The 22,545-nt window shown below is 39.6% G+C and overlaps 1 protein-coding gene across 2 annotated transcripts in view; it reads left to right on the forward strand.

The window, feature by feature from the left end:
* LOC126100485 (fatty acyl-CoA reductase 1-like) overlaps positions 1-22,545 on the forward strand; it is a 501,954-nt gene that overhangs the window by 458,166 nt on the left and 21,243 nt on the right. For both annotated transcript variants that reach the window (XM_049911091.1, XM_049911092.1), the window contains exon 7: positions 12,906-13,148. In XM_049911091.1, the coding sequence (XP_049767048.1) occupies positions 12,906-13,148 (243 nt within the window). The remainder of the gene's footprint in view (positions 1-12,905; positions 13,149-22,545) is intronic.

Consider the following 22,545-nt stretch of genomic DNA (forward strand, 5'->3'; position numbering starts at 1 on the left):
TTCGTTACGCTATCACTCGCTCTGAGTGGAGGAGCCCTCGCTGAGTGCCACTCTCAGTGAAAACATGGAATTTAGTTACGTCACAATACAGTGTGAGGCCTACAGAAGACGGCTGTGCTTGCTTTCACTAAAACTCTGTGACCCATTTACATCCGCGCGTTATCCACCTGGCTATGCGAGCTGCGTAAGTGGATGTAATTTTTGGCGAGGTAGAGTCTGTTATCTTCAGCTACACTCCTGGAAATTGAAATAAGAACACCGTGAATTCATTGTCCCAGGAAGGGGAAACTTTATTGACACATTCCTGGGGTCAGATACATCACATGATCACACTGACAGAACCACAGGCACATAGACACAGGCAACAGAGCATGCACAATGTCGGCACTAGTACAGTGTATATCCACCTTTCGCAGCAATGCAGGCTGCTATTCTCCCATGGAGACGATCGTAGAGATGCTGGATGTAGTCCTGTGGAACGGCTTGCCATGCCATTTCCACCTGGCGCCTCAGTTGGACCAGCGTTCGTGCTGGACGTGCAGACCGCGTGAGACGACGCTTCATCCAGTCCCAAACATGCTCAATGGGGGACAGATCCGGAGATCTTGCTGGCCAGGATAGTTGACTTACACCTTCTAGAGCACGTTGGGTGGCACGGGATACGTGCGGACGTGCATTGTCCTGTTGGAACAGCAAGTTCCCTTGCCGGTCTAGGAATGGTAGAACGATGGGTTCGATGACGGTTTGGATGTACCGTGCACTATTCAGTGTCCCCTCGACGATCACCAGTGGTGTACGGCCAGTGTAGGAGATCGCTCCCCACACCATGATGCCGGGTGTTGGCCCTGTGTGCCTCGGTCGTATGCAGTCCTGATTGTGGCGCTCACCTGCGCGGCGCCAAAAACGCATACGACCATCATTGGCACCAAGGCAGAAGCGACTCTCATCGCTGAAGACGACACGTCTCCATTCGTCCCTCCATTCACGCCTATCGCGACACCACTGGAGGCGGGCAGCACGATGTTGGGGCGTGAGCGGAAGACGGCCTAACGGTGTGCGGGGCCGTAGCCCAGCTTCATGGAGACGGTTGCGAATGGTCCTCGCCGACACCCCAGGAGCAACAGTGTCCCTAATTTGCTGGGAAGTGGCGGTGCGGTCCCCTACGGCACTGCGTAGGATCCTACAGTCTTGGCGTGCATCCGTGCGTCGCTGCGGTCCGGTCCCAGGTCGACGGGCACGTGCACCTTCCGCCGACCACTGGCGACAACATCGATGTACTGTGGAGACCTCACGCCCCACGTGTTGAGCAATTCGGCGGTACGTCCACCCGGCCTCCCGCATGCCCATGCCCTCGCTCAAAGTCCGTCAACTGCACATACGGTTCACGTCCACGCTGTCACGGCATGCTACCAGTGTTAAAGACTGCGATGGAGCCCCGTATGCCACGGCAAACTGGCTGACACTGACGGCGGCGGTGCACAAATGCTGCGCAGCTAGCGCCATTCGACGGCCAACACCGCGGTTCCTGGTGTGTCCGCTGTGCCGTGCGTGTGATCATTGCTTGTACAGCCCTCTCGCAGTGTCCGGAGCCAGTATGGTGGGTCTGACACACCGGTGTCAATGTGTTCTTTTTTCCATTTCCAGGAGTGTATTTCCGCCACGCTACGACGAGCGTATCCGACCTGTCTCTGGCACACCACAGGCGAGTGAACTCCACACGGAAACAGCTCGTGCTCGCAGCGCTCTGCTATGAGGTGGAGAGTTCGACACAGGAGAGCAAGGCGTGGTGGGCCGCTCCAAACCAGTCAGGGGACTGGTGACTAGACAAAGCATTCCTTTCAGACGCTACCTCAGAAATCGTTAATTTTGTTATGAGTGACTAGTCGCTGAATGCCGATTTTCAAATGCATGTTTAGCTGCCACAGGTTTACCTGGATTGCGATGGGGCAGGTGCCAAGTTGACGTAGCTAATCTGTAGAACCATAGGGTGAACCTGTTGTGTGGACCCTACCAGCGGAAGGTGTGTGAGAATTAACCAAAAAAGTACATTTTAGAGCTATATTTCAATCAACAAAATATAATGAAGAATTTAAGGCTGATTTATTATTATTATTATTTTGAGATTTTCCTCATTACAGAGGCTTATCTCCAACATAATAATTTACTTGGAAATTACAATACAAACAATAAACGTTCTTAAACTATAATCTCAAAATATTTCTCCAGGTGTTTCGATCTTGTGTGTCCTCTTCCTCTGCGCCCATTCTCCTCATTGTGTGCTGTACATTTTGGAGCCAGGTTGTCATAGGTCGTCCTCTTCTTCTTCTCCCCTCCGGTTCCCACTCCAGTATCGATTTTGGTATTCTGGTTTTCTCCATTCGTCGTATATGCCCGTACCACTGTAATTTCTTCCTATCCATTACGTCATATATTCTTTCTTTTATTTCCATTCTCCTTATTACTTCGGTGTTCCTTATCTTTTCTTTCCTGGAGATTCTTGCCGATCTTCTTCAAAAGTCCATCTCTAGAGCTTGTAATTTTTTAATGTGCTTCATGTTAATTATCCAGGTCTCCGTTCCATACAGAACCACACTCTCTAATATGGATTTGTATATTAGTTTTTTAGTTCTGCTCATTACATTCCTGCTCCATAAGACTGAGTTAAGCATCCCAATGACCCTCCGTCCACTACTAATTCTTTTATTGATTTCTTACTCTGATTTTCCCTCGATTTCTAAAATGGATCCTAAATAACAGAAAGTGTTTATCTTTTTGATTTTCTTTCTTTCAATGTATAGCTCATCTGAATCATTAGTCAAGTATTCTGTTTTTTGGTAATTAATCTTCAAACCCCAAGTTTTGTATGCTACTGCTAGTTGATTGCACATATAGTTAGCATCCTCCCCATCTTGTGCTACGACTACTTGATCATCAGCAAATAATAAATGATGTAGGTAAACTCCATCTCTTATTTCTAATCCCATACTATTACATTTACGAGACCATGTTCTAAGGCTAATATCTATATAGATTTCAAATAATGATGGTGACATGGGACAGCCTTGTAAAAGGCCTTTGCTTGTTCTAAATTTCTGTGAAAGTTTATTACCAACTTTCACTTGGCAAATGTTATCTTTATACATCTGTTGTATTATTTGAATCAAGGGAGGGTTTATGTTTGCCATATGTAGTGCTCTCCAAAGTAATTTTCTTGGAACAGTATCATATGCTTTTTCTAGATCTATGAAAATTAATCCTATATTTTTTGATTTTTCCCTATGTTTCTCCAAAATCTGTCGTAATGTGAAAATATGGTCTACACATGATCTCCCAGCCGTGAATCCACATTGTTCTTCTTGGGTTCTAAAATTTTTTTCCAGTTTGTTTTTAATTACTTTCGCAAAAATTCTCATTAATGTGTTTGTAACACAAATTCCTCGATAGTTTGAACAAATTTTGCGATCCCCTTTCTTAAATACTGTATTAATGTAACCTAGCTTCATCTCGTTGGGTATTGAATCTCCATGTATCATTTTGTTGAAGAGCTGTGTTATCAGTTTCACAATTTTGTCACCACCATATTTCAGACACTCCAGATTGATATTGCCTGGTCCCGGTGATTTACCATTCTTTCCTGGAAGGCTTATTTATGTATGTAAAACGTTACGGTGTGATTAACTGACGATAATCAAATTAATGTTGTTTTTTGTGGCTATTGGGTTGTATGTTATGGCGGTCTGTAATATAAGATATGGGCAACACAATGATTAAAAACAGCAACATTTATTAGAATAACGGGCAACCAAATATTTTGCTTTGAGTGGCGATTTATGTGTGGCTCCGTAGTCAAAGTCTGTTAAGTAATATAAACTAACATAGTCAACGAGAACTGTCTAACCTACAGAAGTTCAGTATGGACTGCATAATTCACAGTTTTGTGTTCTTGATCTGAATACGAACATCACTTTGGTACCTCGCATTTACTATCCAACGTTCACTATTTCAGTGTGACTGGCTGTAACAGTAGCTCTGTGTTGGCTGTGCAACTGTAAATGTGCAAACTGATTAAATGCAACTGATAATCGCAAATCGGCAAAGTCGGGCTGCAACTGGCTGTGTGCCTGCATTATCCGTGACGCAGAATTATGACCCTTGTGCTCTATTTCGGGGAAGAAGAAAGTAGTTAATGGCTGTCATAACTAGAAGTTTATGGAGCCCACTACTTGAATATCTTGATTCAGAAGCATAAATAGGTCCCACCTATGAGCCACATATACGTGGCGACAGACCAGCTCTGAGCGGTACCTGCTGTGGAGATTGCCTGTATGGAGGTGCCATCTAAATCCGTCGCTGTGCACCGTGTAACTTCGTACACAGCACGTATCTACAAAAACACCTAAACACCTTAGCACACTCTTTTTGCCTCCCCCTCTCTCTCTCTCTCAAAAATGGTTCAAATGGCTCTGAGCACTATGGGACTCAACATCTTAGGTCATAAGTCCCCTATAACTTAGAACTACTTAAACCCAACTAACCTAATGACACCACACACACCCATGCCCGAGGCAGGATTCGAACCTGCGACCGTAGCAGTCCCGCGGTTCCGGACTGCAGCGCCAGAACCGCTAGACCACCGCGGCTGGCTGTCTCTCTCTCTCTCTCTCTCTCTCTCTCTCTCACACACACACACACACACACACACACACACACACACACAGGCGCGCGCGTCCACTTCTTATGTCAAGATTCAAATATTATTCACATGTCTATTATCATTCATAATTTGTGTCAAAAGTACTACTGCCGACTCTTGAAGTAAGTGTACCAACGCTCTTCCTATGTGTAAATTGTTCTATAACTGTACCAAACACATGCAGTTGAAAATAAGACGCTAAGCAGGCACCTGACACTTCTATTTTCACATGAATGAGTCTACATACAGAAGCGAACTTGTGCTAAGCATATGCTGTCTTAAATACTGCGCCAAATAGTCGATCTTTGACGGTCGACACACACCAAGAAACAATTTGCAGTTCTCTGTCAACGACTGTAAGTGGGGAGTTAACGTATAGCTTAAAACTGAAACCTAAAATATGACTAAGGACTTTCAAATGAAAGGCCACAGTGCTGTTTCCATTTCTAAATTGCATTTAATATTTATCAAAATATGTAAAGATATTGACATTCCAAATTTAGGCCTACTTGAGGATATGTTACGGCTGGTACAAATACTGAACTTCCGTTCTCAGATATTTTTAATTTTTTTTCGATAATGCTTCCCCTGACTAAGCACCATTTTAGAGAGAGGGAAGAGGGGGGGGGGGGGGTTGAAAGTAATGCATCATGTGGACACTATAACAAAATATAGTCAAGGTCATTTATTGGTTAATATAAGTTTTTTCTCACAGTACTCTGGGGCCCATCCATGATAGCATGTTTATCCACTGTCATCAGATTTTTCCGACAATTTAACAGAGAAAGCCCATCTAAACGGGATTCGTTTTCATTAGATATTTAACGGGTTGTGTCGCATAAACTCCATATTTTCGTATCACACATGGATAAATTTGTAATGCTCCAATTACGAAATGGAAATACATGCCACGGACCAGGGCAATGATGGATAAAAGATAGGAAAGTTCGATACCTCGAATATACAACCTTTGAAGGAAAATAAAATTATTTATCAAATATATACAGATTTTTCGAGTACAAAACATATTTAGTTACTTACTGTAACGTTCAAGTATAATTACAGTTCTCTAATCGTGAACGAAATTGTGATCACTGTTCCAATATAATTTTGCCTGGATTATTTATGAAAATATATAAATATTTCAAGTACAAAACATATATGACTCTAATATCAACCTAATTGTTGTGCAACATTAAAAAATACACATGGCATGCGTAATAGCACTACTAACTTGGCTTACAGCTTAAGATGTATTTTCCAACGAATTTAGTTCGATTATACTGTAGTTTCACACTGTAACAAACCCAACGTTGTGAAATTTGAAACTTTCCATTAATGTAGCTTGTTCCATGAAATTTCACTCAAACTGTTATATGTCTGCAAATTTCTGCCACAATATTTCAGCTGCGCTATTTAGGACCCTGCCAGCATATGTGTGATGCACCCAGGTGTCACTGTGCAAGCACTGCTTGTTCACATACGCTTCCCCTTGAGCCAAGGTCGGCACTACCACTCGGTAAGAGGGCTGAAGCAGAGGTGTTGTTGGACAGGGCCTCGTGATTCTTGCACGCGAAGTGTGCCGTGAAAAGAGAGGGTAGTGACTTCTTGACGGCAGCCATGAGGGCGCTACGACGCTCATGTCTGTGGCGGCTACACAGTTGTTTATACTAGTCAGTCATGCACCTCAGTTCACTCATTAGTCTGGAGCACAAGCCACTTCCTAGAGAGAACATGGCAGACGTATGTAGCGGCATGAGTCTTAAGTGTGGTTCCAGTTACGAATGTTTCTATGGGCCATTGTAGTTGATAATTGCTGTTGGAACGCCATGTAATTGGACACCAAGTGAGGTGACATTTCCTGTGTCCATACCGATTCATACAATGATGTGGTGCATGGCCTCTTTATATTCGTGGTACATCTTAGCGTCTTCGAGTATGTCTGTGACCATTGATGGGTTTATATAGGGCAGTGCAAATTTGACGCTTTGAAAGGCTTTTTTTTAACGTTACTCATATGTGAATGGGAAATGTTCTGTTGCTCTGGGACTCATCCTAAATTACGAGTTCTTCTGTTTTGTCGTCTGCATGAATCATTCGCTGCTCAGCTTTTAAGGTATTTATGTTTCAGTTTGTACAGATTCAGCTGCTGTAACAATACAGAAAAAATCACAACTTTATACAGTGACAGTAATTGAGTTTGTCTGTTGTATACCACACACACACACACACACACACACACACACACATACACATACACATAAAATGTTTACGTCAAGCCTCAAAATATTATTTCGCCTTCCAAATAATCACCATAATTAGATCCTAATACATGACTGCGATCTCTCTAATTAGTGCGCCAGTGCTGTTTCTGTGTCTGAATTGCCCCGTAACTGTACAATACACATGCAGACAAAAATAACATGCTACATATGCAAAGTTCACTTCATTTGAGGCATAAATAATGTTTCCGCGTCGTCCTATAAGAGCACAATACACATGCAGATACAAATAATGTGCTAAGCACTGAGCTGTCAGTTCGTTTCCGGCACAAATGCGGCTAAGTAGAAAGCGAACCTGACCAAATCTGAAACTGTATGAAACACATGTTCTCTTCAATACTATTCTAAGCACGCAAGAAGTTATAGTTGACACAGGCAATTATACACTCTGAGGTAAATGGGTCAAATGACTCTGCGCACTACGGGACTCAACTGCGGTGAGGGATTAGCCGAGCGATCTAGGGCGCTATAGTCATGGACTGTGCGGCTGGTCCCGGCGGAGGTTCGAGTCCTCCCTAGGGCATGGGTGTGTGTGTTTGTCCTTAGGATACTCTAGGTTAAGTCGTGTGTAAGCTTAGTGACTGATGACCTTAGCAGTTAAGTCACCATAAGATTTCACACACATTTGAACATTTTTTTGGACTCAAATTCTAAGGTCATCAGTCCCCTAGAAGTTAGAACTACTTAAACCTAAATAACCTAAGGACATCACACACATCCATGCCCGAGGCAGGATTCGAACCTGCGACCGTAGCGGTCGCGGTGTTCCAGACTGTAGCGCCTAGAACCACTCGGCCACACTCTGAGCTACTCTTCTGTAACTGTCAGTTACCAGAAGAGAGACTTTGATGTATAATTTATACTTAATACATAAAAGTCACTGTGAACTTCCAAATAAAGTGGAATAATGCTATTTCTGAATTTTCTGTAACATTTATCAAGATGTGTCAAGATACTGGCATGTCGAATGCAGGCCCACTTGATGCTATGCAACTGGTGGAGCTTTCATCATCTGCCGCTTTTATAATTTCTTCGGTAATGCACCTTTTTAGGGGGGAAGGTGATGATGCATCATATTGTACATTGTTGTTGTTGTTGTTGTGCTCTTCAGTCCTGAGACTGGTTTGATGCAGCTCTCCATGCTGCTCTATTCTGTGCAAGCCTCTTCATCTCCCAGTACCTACTGCAGCCTACATCGTTCTGAATCTCTTGGTCTCCCTCTACGATTTTTACCCTCCATGGTGCCCTCCAGTACTCCTTTCAAGACACTGTCCATTCGTTTAACTGCTCTTCCAAGTCCTTTGCTGCCTCTGACAGAATTACAATGTCATCGGCGAACCTCAAAGTTTTTATTTCTTCTCCATGGATTTTAATACCTACTCCGAACTTTTCCTTCTTTTCCTTTACTGTTTGCTCAATATACAGATTGAATAGCAACGGGGAGAGGCTACAACCCTGTCTCACTCCCTTCCCAACCACTGCTTCCCTCTCATGTCCCTCGACTCTTATAACTGCAATCTGCTTTCACTACAATTTGTAAATAGCCTTTCGCTCCCTGTATTTTACCCCTGCCACCTTCAGAATTTGAAAGAGAGTATTCCAGCCAACATTGTCAAAAGCTTTCCCTAAGTCTACAAATGTAAGAAACGTAGGTTTGCCTTTCCTTAATCTTTCTTCTAAGATAAGTCGTAAGGTCAATATTGCCTCACGTGTTCCAACATTTCTATGGAATCCAAACTGATCTTCCCCGAGGTCGGCTTGTACCAGTCTTTCCATTCGTCTGTAAAGAATTCGCGTTAGTATTTTGCAGCTGTGACTAATTAAACTGATAGTTCGGTAATTTTCACATCTATCAACACCTGCTTTCTTTGGGATTGGAATTATTATATTCTTCTTGAAATCTGAGGGAATTTCGCCTGTCCCATACATTTTGCTCACAAGATGGTAGAGTTTTGTCAGGACTGGCTCTCGCAAGGCTGTCAGTAGTTGTAATGGAATGTTGTCTACTCCCGGGGCCATGTTTCGACTTAGGTCTTTCAGTGCTCTGTCAAACTCTTCACGCAGTATCATATCTCCCATTTCATCTATATCTATCTCCTCTTCCACTTACATAATATTGTCCTCAAGAACATCGCCCCTGTATAGACCCTCTATGCACTCCTTCCACCTTTCTGCTTTCCCTTATTTGCTTAGAACTGGGTTTCCATCTCAGCTCTTGATATTTATGCAAGTGGTTCTCTTTTCTCCAAAGGTCTCTTTAATTTTCGTGTAGGCAGTATCTATCTTACCCATCATGAGATAAGCCTCTGACGGTCGGGGTGGCCGAGCGGTTCTAGGCGCTACAGTCTGGAACCGCGCGACCGTTACGGTCGCACGTTCGAATCCTGCCTCGGGCATGGATGTGTATGCTGTCCTTAGGTTAGTTAGGTTTAAGTAGTTCTAAGTTCTAGGGGACTGATGACCTCAGATGTTAAGTCTCACAGTGCTCAGAGCCATTTGAACCATTTTTGATAAGCCTCCACATCCTTACATTTGTCTTCTAGCCATCCCTGCTTAGCCGTTTTGCACTTCTTGTCGATCTCATTTTTGAGACGTTTGTATTCCTTATTGCCTGCTTCACTTGCTGCATTTTTGTATTTTCTCCTTTCATCTATTAAATTCAATATCTCTTCTGTTACCCAAGGTTTTCTTCTAGCCCTCGTCTTTTTACCTACTTGATCCTCTGCTGCCTTCACTGTTTCATTCCTCAAAGCTACCCATTCTTCTTCTACTGTATTTCTTTCCCCCATTCCTGTCAACTGTTCCCTTATGCTCTCTCTGAAACTCTGTACAACTGGTTCTTTCAAACCTCTGGTTTGTACATTAGGAAAGTATAATCTATGTTATTAATTGGATTACATAGTATTTATTAGATTTGTTTGGTGTCACACACGTTGTAGCATGTTTTTCCAGGGACGTTACTTTTCTTCGACACTTTGACATAAAAGCTGTAGAAAAACGATGTATTTTGAAAAAATGTGTTGTACATTGTATCACTTAAGCTACATTTGTTCGTAATAATCAGAGATAAATATGTAATGTCGCCATTGCGAAATGTAAGGACTCAACGTAGCCAAAGTGAATAATGGAAAAGTTTCCACAAAGAGAGAAAAATTTCATATCTCAACACAAAGATAAAATTATTTATCAAATACATAATGATCTCGAGTACAAACTACATGTGGCATTACTGTCACAACCTACTTGTTTTGTACATTAAAAGAGGACACACATACAATATTCGATTATAGCAGCACTATTGTTCCAACTTAGAGCTTAAGCTGCACTTATCGAAGAGTTTACTTCATTTATTGTACCACACATTAAAGAATCCAAAACTTGCCCGTATTATGTGTCCAAGTACGTAAAAATCGTTCCTATAACATTACGAAACATACATGCAACTGCTGCTGATGTAACTTACAAAATATTGTCGTAGATGATTGGGTAACAGGGAAAACACACACCGAAAATTCAAACAGTTTATTTTAAACCATAGTATGAAGGCTTTCACGACCGGTTGACATATCTTCTTTATTTTAAACACCAAATAAACCTGATGATGGTTCAGTAGAATAATTTTGCCTGCTCCAGAGCACTTATTGTATGATAATGGCGATTTAATTTACAGATCAGATGTTAATCAGATGTTAACCAGAATTATTTCTCCAAACCGATACAAGTTAGCGATTCCAGTCATACTTGATAATATTATTTACTTAGAGCAAATATCTTGGGGCAACTATTCAAGTTTTAATCTTAAAAATTATCCAAAGCAGGAACCTAAAATCTACAGTTATTGTAATACAGTTTAAGAACGAACACTTGACAAGATTGGCTAGTAATCAGTTCTGGATATATGCCATTGGACTATTATACCGGCTTCACTGTGGAAGCTTTACTGGTCTTCATCGTCTTTCCAAACACATAAAAAACAAGTCATGGCCATGTCTTTCATACATGAATATAGTTAAACCTAATTAACAAACGCGTGATTCTCTATGGCAAAAATAGCTACAACAAACATAGAAGTTTTGCAATGAGTTTCGAGTAAAAAGAATAATGGAAACTAGAGATGATGGCGTAGTTCCGCTGAAATTACTTTGGAAACGTAAGTAACCAAAAACTGTTTTGCAAACGCACAATCTCATATTTGCAGAAAAAACTTAAAAAGGCTGCTATAAAACTGCGTACAGGGGAACGTAACAAACAATACACAGCGAATTAATAGGTTTTGGGAAGAGGAGAAGAGAAGGGACCCGCCAGGCCAAGCTAAAAAGTTAAATTCAGTGTTTATCTAGACATAACAAGTAAGGAAAGAAGAAGAATACATTTACTAAACTATAAATCAGGCATCTGTGACGCATGAAGGTGGGGTCGACAGTAAGCTATAATTGTATATTCGAGGATAGGGGTGGGGTGAGGTGAGAGGAGGAGGCAGTCTCAGACTGTATACTCTCCCAGAGCTGAATCCAGGATGTGAGCTTCATCTGAGCAGCCTCCACACTGAACACTGGCCATTACGATACTGTATCTCGGCCGCTTGTGCTCTGTTACTGGGCTGGACTACTCGCATTACTCTCCTACCAGTGGAGGATAAACTATTGTTACCGCAGTCGATAGCACGGTGGATTCGTAATCGGACATCACCTCCATGTGCAGTCGACCTCAATTAGGTTCTCTGTTATTCCAAGCGACTTGAGGCGAGTGCCTGGGTCTTTACTCAAAATTCAGACTTCTATTCGACTCCTTCCCTTTCTTCCTTCCATCAACATTTTCTAACGACCCTGGCTTCAATTCTATACTTCCTCCGTTTCATATTTTGTCCATAATCCGCAATGGTTATACTTTTGAAAAGACTGTGCAATTGAAATTGAATATGAAGCTAGTGTCACGTCTTGGCCGTTAACTTCAAAATGCAACATTAAATATATCAAATATTCGACCACTTAGCAAAGGCCTCCGCTCAAAACGGCATTTTAAAAACATATTATTACTGCCATCAAACAAGAAGATTATATTATGTAGAAGAACAAAGTGCCAGTGTGAAAACGGATACCCATCTTCGATACGCAGTAGCGGGAATTATTACCGACAGATACAGCCATATATTCCATCCAAGCCCTGTTTGCACATAATGCAAATAAAATGTTTATACGATCCATTATTCGCACGAAATTAAATAATTGATCATCCCCCAGCCTTCTTCACTGAATACCAGTTCAAGTAACACTCGTTGTGAATGTGACGAAGTAACAGTATGAGATATGCATAAGATTTTTTTTTTCGAATGTAAGCTGTAAACAAACCAGAAGACTGTTTCCAGACAACAGTTAATCACATACCATCACCCGCCTGGATAGTCGCACGTTGTAGCACCCCGCTTTCAGGATTCGGACAAGGGACTGTGTCCCACTTAGTGTGGATGTGGTTGTTAGGACGTTTCCTGCATTCCAAGAGGTAAATGATGGGCTGGTACCCAGGTCCCGCCTCAAGTGCACGATTCGCAAATATTCCGGAAGCGTTTACAGACTTGCGCATGGATAACTCTAGACACATTATCCACTTGGTCGGTGACTAGGTAGCGAGAGGATGAGACCTTGCCACCTCCTTAAGTTATCTGTGCCAGCTCTAAGATTAACGATGGCAACCCTGCATATATGTGGGCGAAAGCCCCAAGGAAAAGAAAAAGTTGTTAAGCAGATACCAGCAGTTATTAGTAACTAAAATAGTAGGTCTGTTTCATCTGAACAATACATAATTTAAAAATGATTGTGAAATTTTTAGTAAATGTAACTTTTGTCAGTGAAATCGTAGAAAATATTTTAAACACTAAAGGTCTGGGGCAATTTACAGTTCACTTATCTACACTAACTTGTCGTTTGTTACAGGCAGCCGAGTCCATATGTTTGCAACATAACTATGGGGGATCAGAACCGCGTCACCTGGGGAGACCTTATGAAGCATCTGATGAAGATAAATTCGACAGAGGTTCCTCTGAGACCAGTTCTGTGGTATTGTCAGCCAACTGTGATGACTTCAGTTGTGTGGTACACAATCTGCCACTTCTTCCTCGAAGTATTGCCTGCACATATTTTCGACTTCTTCATCCGTCTCTCTGGAAGGAAACCATTGTACGTACAAACATACAGTGACTGTAGAAATACGCTCAAGTACTCATCATAATAGTGATTTACTGTCATATTATAGCACTACATTTTAGAGAGACTGTGATCAATTGGAATATCCTGGCACCATTATCATGAGAATCTAGGTATTGTAAGATTATTGTTGAATTTTGGCACCAGTTTTAATGTCTACGGAACTTACGAGCCGTTGGCTATTTAATATGACAATACGTAAAATAAATCTTGGAAACGGTAAGCGCATACAACATTATATAAGAATAAACATAGGATTTTTATTAGGCTCATAAGCATTGTGATAGTGATGAGCCAAAACGTTATGAAAAATTTGCTTAACAGTGCGTTCATCCACATGTGGAAAGCAATACAGCAAATATTCTGCGTGGCATAAATTCGAAAAGAACTTGGTAGGTTTCCGTTCGTACGTGGCATTGGATATCAAGGCACAGGTCAGGAAATTCCGTTGGACTTAGGGCCAGTGGCTAGAGAGCATGGAACTAGCTCCCATACCGTCCCAGACATTTTTCATTGGTGTCACATCTGGTGAATTGGGTAGTAAAAACACCACCATGGGTCTACTATCATGGTCCTCTAACCACTGTACCACGATTCTGGTCTCATGACGGGACAATTATACCACTAATATATGCGATGGCCATTATGGAACACATCAAGCATGCAGTAATGTTCGCGTGCGCCATAGCTGTCGTGGTGCCTGTGGTTACTACCACAGGCGCCATGGAAGCTCAGGTGATTGTCCAACCTAGCATAATAATGCACCCATCATCTCACATCCGTGGTATGGTGCCTGTTTCCAGAAGCCGTTAGCCTGGATATCGGCGTATCTGGACACTGCTACCAACCTGGTGTATCAAGAAACGTGTTACATTTGACTGGGTGACATGTTTGCATTAGTTCACGATCCAGTCTCGATGATCCTGTCCTCCCCGCATCGTAATTGACGATGTCGTTTGGTCCACACTGGAGTCGTCTGCTGCGGATCCGCAACTTCAGTGATGTGTACTGAATAGTTTGGTCTGAAACACTTGTGCCTGTACCAGTACTGTAGTCTGTCGTGAGGTACGCCATATATGGTCACCTACCTTATTCTGCGATGAGGCTTCGACAACCACATCTTGTCGCCTACCTCTGGTTTCCCAATTTCTCAACCATTTCCCATAGATGATCGCGACTGTAGCTCAGAATAAGCCTCCTAGCTTTGCCCATTATCAGAAGCTCGTTTCCAGCCACCTGCCTGAAACAACCTGTCCATTGTCAATGCATTTCCGCGTTCGCGATGATTCCTCGTTCATGTCTGCTCTGCTCATACACATACCTTCCATCAACCGACATTCAGTCTGCCGGTAGTTACTAATAATTTTATGTGTCATCAGTGTATATAAATTTTTGTATGTACAACGTAAGAACATGTGAAGCAGAAGAATGTAACCGTCTCCTATTCTATACTCCTGTTCTGCAGTACCTTTTGATCAAGACAGTAACCCTCCCTGTTCTCCTTACAGATACTATTGCGAGAGCATTCAGAAATTTTTTCGATTACAACTACAGAATTAGCCAATATTTATTTCATAAGAATTCTGACTATTATGGAAATTTTCATTGTATTTGCAGATTAAAATTTTGTACTGTAAGTTGTAACATTATACCTTTCGTTGACCTAGACAGAGAATAAAATAAGGCCACACCTCTTTATTTTGAGAGTCTCATCATAGTGGCGTTCTGATATTCTCACTTGTCATTACATTAATTGAACGCAAGCTATGAACTGTAGTCAGCAGAGAAGGCAAATGGGGACAGCGTGACAACTTTAGAATGCACAATGTAAGAAAACGTCGCATTCCACCAATTTATGGAGGAAGAAAATTGCTAGTCATATTGACTACAAATTCCTCAGAGTAACCCTCTGCGTGCAGCAGTTTGCAAACAACGATTCAGACACACTAAGGAGTAATGGCAGGACCATTCCATCTCTCACCATAATTAGTTAACTATTTAGGAAGGGTTGGATACTGCCACACCCAGTTTCTTCACTCCTCTTCCAACTTCGTACGGCATATCGACTTATTGATGATAGGTAGCCAATCGTCTACATCTTGCCATGAGACAGTACGTTGCGCTTCTGAATTCTCACAACACTTACTCAGCACTTGCATTACTGCTCTTCCGTATTCAATCTTCATATTAATTTATTGATAACATGTAGACAGTCTGTTACACTTTTCCATAATGCAAGATACAATAAGACACACTTGTGATCTGTTTACCGAACGAGGTGGGGAAGCGATCTGCACAATAGACCCGAATTTTAGAGGAAAATTGCTCAAATAAACGTCTGGCCTTCCAGGCAAAGGAATTCATCGGTTTTTCTAAGCCGCTGCAGGCAAATTCATGGATGGTTCCTATGCAAAGGACGCGGTCAATATTCTTCCCTATCCTTTGGTAATCCAAATTTGCTCTCTAACACCAATGTCTTCACTTTCGGTAGGACCTTAAACTATAACCTTCAAAACTGTCTAATTGACAATAAGTAGATAATTGTCTGCAATTAGCAACATATAATAAAGTACACTTCCGATTTCTTAGTTACACTCACGCACACTTTCCTCACTGTTCTACTGTCTTGAATCTCTGTTGACTCATTAATAACACATAGTCTATTGTATATGGTTCTCCATAATACAACAAGTTACGTTTCTGATCTCTCACCTGCGCTCCTTTCCTTGTCATTGAAACTCATCCTTCATCGGTCTCCATATTGACTTACCCAGCGTGACACATTTTTGTTTGGGAGGATGATGAATCAAATGCCCCCCAGATCAACAAATTTAGGTATTCCTTGGATTCCGTAGGTCACTCCTGGCAAATGCAATGATAGTGCCTTCGAAAGGAGCATGGCGTTATCATTCCTTAACTTTTCATAATATTAGTTTTTACACTGCCTCCAAGAAGCTTGCTGCAGGAAGGATGTTAAACTCCAATTACCAACACTGAGTAATCGATAGTAGGTTGCCAGATACAAAAATCCAAGCAAATACCAGGATGGGACCTATGAAAAAGGTATGGCCAATTTCCTTCCCTAATGTTTCACAGTCCATGGATGAATGGATGATCACCATCTCTAATGATGTAAGTGTCATTACAATTTCAATATCATCCATATTTCTTCAAAATACACCTAAGACAAAAAAAAACGACGAACTACTAATGAATTATCTGAATGGGACAGAAACAGGTAAATATGACGTACGTATATGGAAAAAAAATGGTTACAGTTTCAGATACTTTGTATGATTTATGCAAGAAGAAGACCTTCACGAATTGAGCAAGTCAGTAACACATTGGTCCAAAAGTGGCTGGCATAGATTGACAGTGTTGCTGGATATTCTCCTCGGGGATATTGTCAAAAATTCGGTACAATCCACGCGTTAGAATCTCAAAATCCCGAGCTGGTTGGAGAACCTTTCCCATAGCGCTCCAAATGTTGTCATCTGGGTGGAGATCACTCGATGTTGCTGGCCGAGGTACGTTTTGACAAGCACAAAGACAAGCAATAGAAACTGAGACCGTGTGCAGTCGGGCATTATCTTGCTGAAACGTAAGCCCAGGGTGTTGAGTGACAGTCGGGTCAGGTTGGTGTACCACTGCTGTCTGGGGAGTGTCACGACACATCTTCGCTGGTCACTGGTGCTGAATCGGAAGTGAGACTCGTCACTGAAGACAATTTCACTCTAGTCAATGAAATTCCAGTTCGAACAAGTGTATGGAGACTCCAAGGACAGCAGTGGGATACCAGCCTGACTGTCGCCTGCCACACAGCCCGATAACAAGGGGCGATGGTCTGGGGTGCCATTTATTGTCTTATCAGGACCCCTCTGTTTGTCATCCTTGACAGCCTTACAGTACAGCGATACGTCGGCGATATTATACACTCCGCACTCCATGGCAAGCCATTCTGGTCTTATATCTCAGCAAGGTAATGCCTATTCAGGCAAGGCGAGAAATTCTACTCCATTTCTTCATGCATGCCAAACCCTATCTGGGCCACCGAGGTCATCAGATCTCTCCATAATTTAAGAAATTTCGAACGTTATGTGTAAATCCTTCGGACCAGCTCGCAGTTTTGACGATCTAACACACCATTCAGCAGACGTTTGGAAGATATCAATCAGAAGCACAGGCAAAAATTTCCTTAATTAATGCAAAGCTGAATAGCTGCTTGCATGAGTGTCAGTACTGGACTATTGACTTTCTCAATGTGTGAAGCTTTTTCTCTTGAAAAAACTACCTAGTTTATCCTGAAAATGTAATCATTTATACAATTTTGGTAAACATTTTTGGAACAGTGATCAATAAAGTATTATATTTTAACTAAAGTTCAGTCTTGATTACAAGACTTATGTCTCAATAACATAGGTGACTGGTTTCGGTTATATTTATATAATCTTCTTCCGGCATGTGAATTAATTTTAGAAAATACTAGAGACCAATCTTAATATAAAATGAAACGTGTCTAATGTCAACAAAATTTTAATAAGATAAAATAAAACTTATTATTCCCATGGCTTCCTTGGAGGATGGTGGGAGGAGCTCTCCTCAGCTGTTATATAGTCAACTGATGCTTATGAGTGCTGAACATGAGCTTAAATATGCAGAGGCTTCGCCTACTTCCTCTCACACTACTTCACAACTGCCAATCAGCGTTCATAATATGGCGCTATCGTCAAAGTATAAAAGTACGAATTCCACTAATAACATAAAATTGATTAATTTAAAATGTCTGATTAACAGATAGTTAGTATGTGTAAAACGTATTTATATTTTAGATAAAAACGGTAAACTACGATGTGTAATAGCTGTGTCCTCTATGGGCAACTTTAATACTATTACAGTGTCAGTTACATCAAAGATGTAAAAATCCTTGGAGTTGTGGTATATATCGATTATACCGAGTCGCCTACATGACAATTGCATCTCTGATGGATGTTGCAGAATCATCTTACTTTAACTGTAGTTTTCATGGTGACCATCTTTATAACAGTAGGGTAGCAGCCAAGGGTATGTTCCGCATTATGTATGTCAGAATAACTGATGAGACCGCTGATTAAATATTTAGAACTCTTCGATTTAATAGCTTTTATAATAATCAATCTTAATTTAATAAAAATTTTATATGTTGTATAGCATATTTTTCAAACATAGGTTTTGCCATAGGTATAACTAATCTTATATTTTAAAACAAAAGAGTAGGTTCATCTTCATTATAAAATTTCGTCAAAAAGATCGTAAAAGTATTTTTTGCAAAAATCTAATTGTTCATTGAGCAGCATTGATGATTTGATTTTTAAATGAGTATATTCTCGATTTCTTCTAAGATATTCATAAGTAAGCCTTTATTTGCATAATAAAGAACTTGCAGACTCTGCTCAACTGTCCCCTCAGTATGATTATTAAATGCTATGTGATGGCCGAATACAGATTTTGTTCGTGAGGTACCCGACATATGTTCTTTGTACCTTACAGCAAAATTTCGACCTGTTTGGCTGATATATATTTCCTCACAGTTGGATCTTATATACTCCTGATTGGTAAATTTTTCATTATCTTTACTTATGGTATGTCTTAACTTTTGTTGTATAGTATTGTCAGTTGTGAATGCTATTGTTATATGTCATCTTCAAATATTTTGGATTACATATTAGTGGAGTACTTTGTGATTGTTGCGCTTTATTAAAAATGATATCTACCTGTCGTGTGTCGAAAGAGTTGGTTTTCGCAATTTGTCTTAAGATAGTCATTTCCTTTTTTGATCTCATTAACTTCCAGCAGTAATTTTAGTATTGGTGTATCATAGACTTAAAAATGCTTTTTTATATTTGTCAGGATGACATGATGTGGCATTAATAATAACATCAGTGGTTGTAGGTTTTCTGTATACGGTGAAGCAATGTTTCCCATAGTTATAGTGAGATCTGGATAGGTAATAGATTTTTGATTTTCATACTCAACTGTAAATTGTAACTTCAGATGCATAGAAATTTTACAGCAAACATCGAAATTTAATTTTTTGAACCATTATAAAGCACTAATGTACTACATATCACTTGTAGTATATGATTTTGTTTGCCATATCAGGATTATTTTTCAGCAAATGCATCTCAATGTGGTTCACGAAAATGTCTGCAACTGTTCCAGCCAAAGAATTGCCCATTGCTAAGCCATCTGTCTGGCAATAGATTTTAGTATTAAAAGAGAAATAATTGTAGACTAAAGTGCATTCAAGCAGATCTATAAATTCGATTATTTCATCATTAGTCATACTATAGTATTGTACTAAGTTATCTCTAATTATGTTAATCATCTCATTAATAGGTACATTTGTTTACAAGTTTTCAATATCTAATGAGACCAACCTTGCACTAGTTGGGATGTCTATATTGTGGATTTGTTGGGCTAGTTCATAACTGTTTTTGATACTGAAATTGCTGTCATATACATAGAATGCTTTCAAAATTTCATTAAGTTTCATATTTAGTTTATATGAAAGACTACTTTTGTAATTGACAATAGGTCATATAGATTTCTCTTTTTATGCAATTTCATCTGTGATCTTAATTTAGGTGTTTGGGGATTCATATTTTTCATCATATTCTTTTCTCCAGGGATCAAAAGATGATTATTCGCATCGACTAATTTTCTTAATCTTTGTCTGGAACTTTGGAGTGGGGTCTTTAACTATTTGAACGATCCCATTTTATTAAAAATGAGTGTTTTATATATATAATCGTCTTCTTTAATAATAACTAGGGTATTTCCTTTATCGGCCTTCACTACAATTCCTTTTTCTACTAGTAATTTACTATTGATATTTTTAAGTGTTTTATCTTCAATTTTTCTATGTGGTTTATTTTTCTCTTTTAGAATTAAATCTTTGGTTTTTAGGGCTATCTTACATGTTTCGGTTTTATTTATTTTCGATATTTTTCTTGTTGCTATAACATCAGCAATTATGTGTCTAACATTCGTATTATTTAGTGGAGGAGTTAGATTATATTTTAAGCCCTTTGTCAAGTAGCGACATTTTTGACTCTGTGAACTGAATATCTGTAAGATTCATTGTCCTTGGATAAAATTTATGTATATCGTTAACCTTTTCTAAAAGCTTATTTTGTTGTTTAGCTACGAGTAAATCAATTTTTCTCTGATGTTTTTGGGTAATCGCTTTACGTAAAAAATCTATTTTCTGATCAGTGCTGCTTAGTAAAATAGAAAAATCAAAGGTGAGAGTTCATTACTTAACCATAAATGCAGACTATACATTTTGACATTTAAAAGATCTTTTATCTTAAAAGTTTCTCTAATTTCCGATTTAATCCATAAGACACTACTCTTTTGTTGTACACATGTTATAATATTAGATTTGGATTGGATATTAATTCTAGCACACTTTGGTATTAAATTTAATTTTCATACTAAGTTTCATAATTTTGGTTCTAATATTTGTAATCTTTTTGTAATTTCCAATTCCCAGACTAGACCAACTTTATACAATTTTGCTAAACATTTTTGGAACAGTCATCAATAAAGTATTATATTTTAACTAGAGTTCACTCTTGATCACAACACTTACATCTCAATAACATAGGTGACTGGCTTCTTTTATATTTATATAACCATCTTCAGACCTGTGAATTAATTTTAGAAAATACTAGAGACCAATCTTAAAATAAAATGAAAAGTGTCTAATGATGACAAAATTTTAACAAGATAAAATAAAACTTATTGTACCCATGGCTTCCTTGGAGGATGGTAGATGGTGATCTCCTCAGCTGCTACGAATTCAACTGATGGTTGTGAGTGCTGAGCATGAGCTTAAATATTGGCTGCTACCCAACTGTTATAAATAATGTCACCATGAAAACTACAGCTAATGTAAGACGATTCTGCAACATCCATCAGAAATGCAATTGTGATGCAGGCGACTCAGTATAATCAATATATACCACAACTCCAAGGACTTTTACATCTTTAATTTAACTGACACTGTAATAGTATTAAGGTTGTCCATAGAGGGCACAGCTGTTACACATCGTAGTTTACCATTTTTATCTAAAATATAAATAAGTTTTACACATACTAACTATCTGTTATTTTAATGGTTCAATTTTATGTTATTAGTGTATTTCGTACTTTTATACTTTGACGATAGCATCATATTATGAACGCTGATTGGCAGTTGTGAAGTAGTGTGAGAGGACGTAGGCGAAGCCTCTGCATATTTAAGCTCATGCTCAGCACTCATAACCATCAGCTGACTTCATAGCAGCTGAGGAGAGCTCCGCCTACTATTAATTCACAGGTGTGAAGATGCTTATATAAGTATAACCGAAACCGGTCATCTATGTTATTGAGACATAAGTGTTGTGATCAAGACTGAACTTTAGTTAAAATGTAATTATTTAGTTATTTATTTATTCAGTAATATTACTGAGTGACTAGAACAGAACGGTAACTGTCGTGGATTGTATGATACTAAAAACTAATAAAAAGCTACAGAGATAGACTCTTCACATTTTTCTCCAGCTTCTCTCACCGCTGTTGCTTTTCTTGTTTTTGATGTAATTAAATTGTTACTTAGAAATATGATGCGTTAAGTATATTTTGGAAATCAAAAACAAATTTTACCATATACTTGAGAAGAAAATCATACACAAAAAGAAAGATTGTGATAATAAAGGAGATCCCTGTACCTGGCTATTTTAAGTGGGAGAGCTTCAGTATAAACTTGAAGCCTTTCTCACAAGAAGTAGGATATTATATTCTGGTATGGTTACTATTGTATGTATGTACATCGCTAGATCAGCACTATGTGGTTTGTGTATCAGGTATGACAGTACTGTTTGTTTCTACAATTACTTACACATTTTCTCTGTGTCATAACTGAGAGAGGAAGCTCGAAAGTTTGACCTTAAGCCGCGAGCCTTGTACTGCGTATCTGTGATGTGTGTTCGTGTAGCTGGGTCTCACTTTATGGCATATGTATTTTTATGTACAAAATTACACATTTTCAATTTGCAACTTATACATTTTACATATTACACAATAACATGTTTGAAATAACGCTCAAAAGAACTAAACAATTACTTATTTTACTTTGAAACAATCAGAAAATTCGTTGTTTTATTTCTTATTAATAAATAATTTCTCATTTCCACATATATATTACTTGAAGTATTGTTGCAGTCTTGTGATACACTACTGTGCCGTATCTCGTGATACTTGTGTGTCCTTCTTATCATTTATATCTTTACATTCATCTGTTTTCATATCAATGGTTGAATCTGTTTTGTCCCATGTATCGTGTTGT

Source organism: Schistocerca cancellata, chromosome 9 (genome assembly GCF_023864275.1).
Source record: "Schistocerca cancellata isolate TAMUIC-IGC-003103 chromosome 9, iqSchCanc2.1, whole genome shotgun sequence".
NCBI classification, from domain to species: domain Eukaryota; kingdom Metazoa; phylum Arthropoda; class Insecta; order Orthoptera; family Acrididae; genus Schistocerca; species Schistocerca cancellata.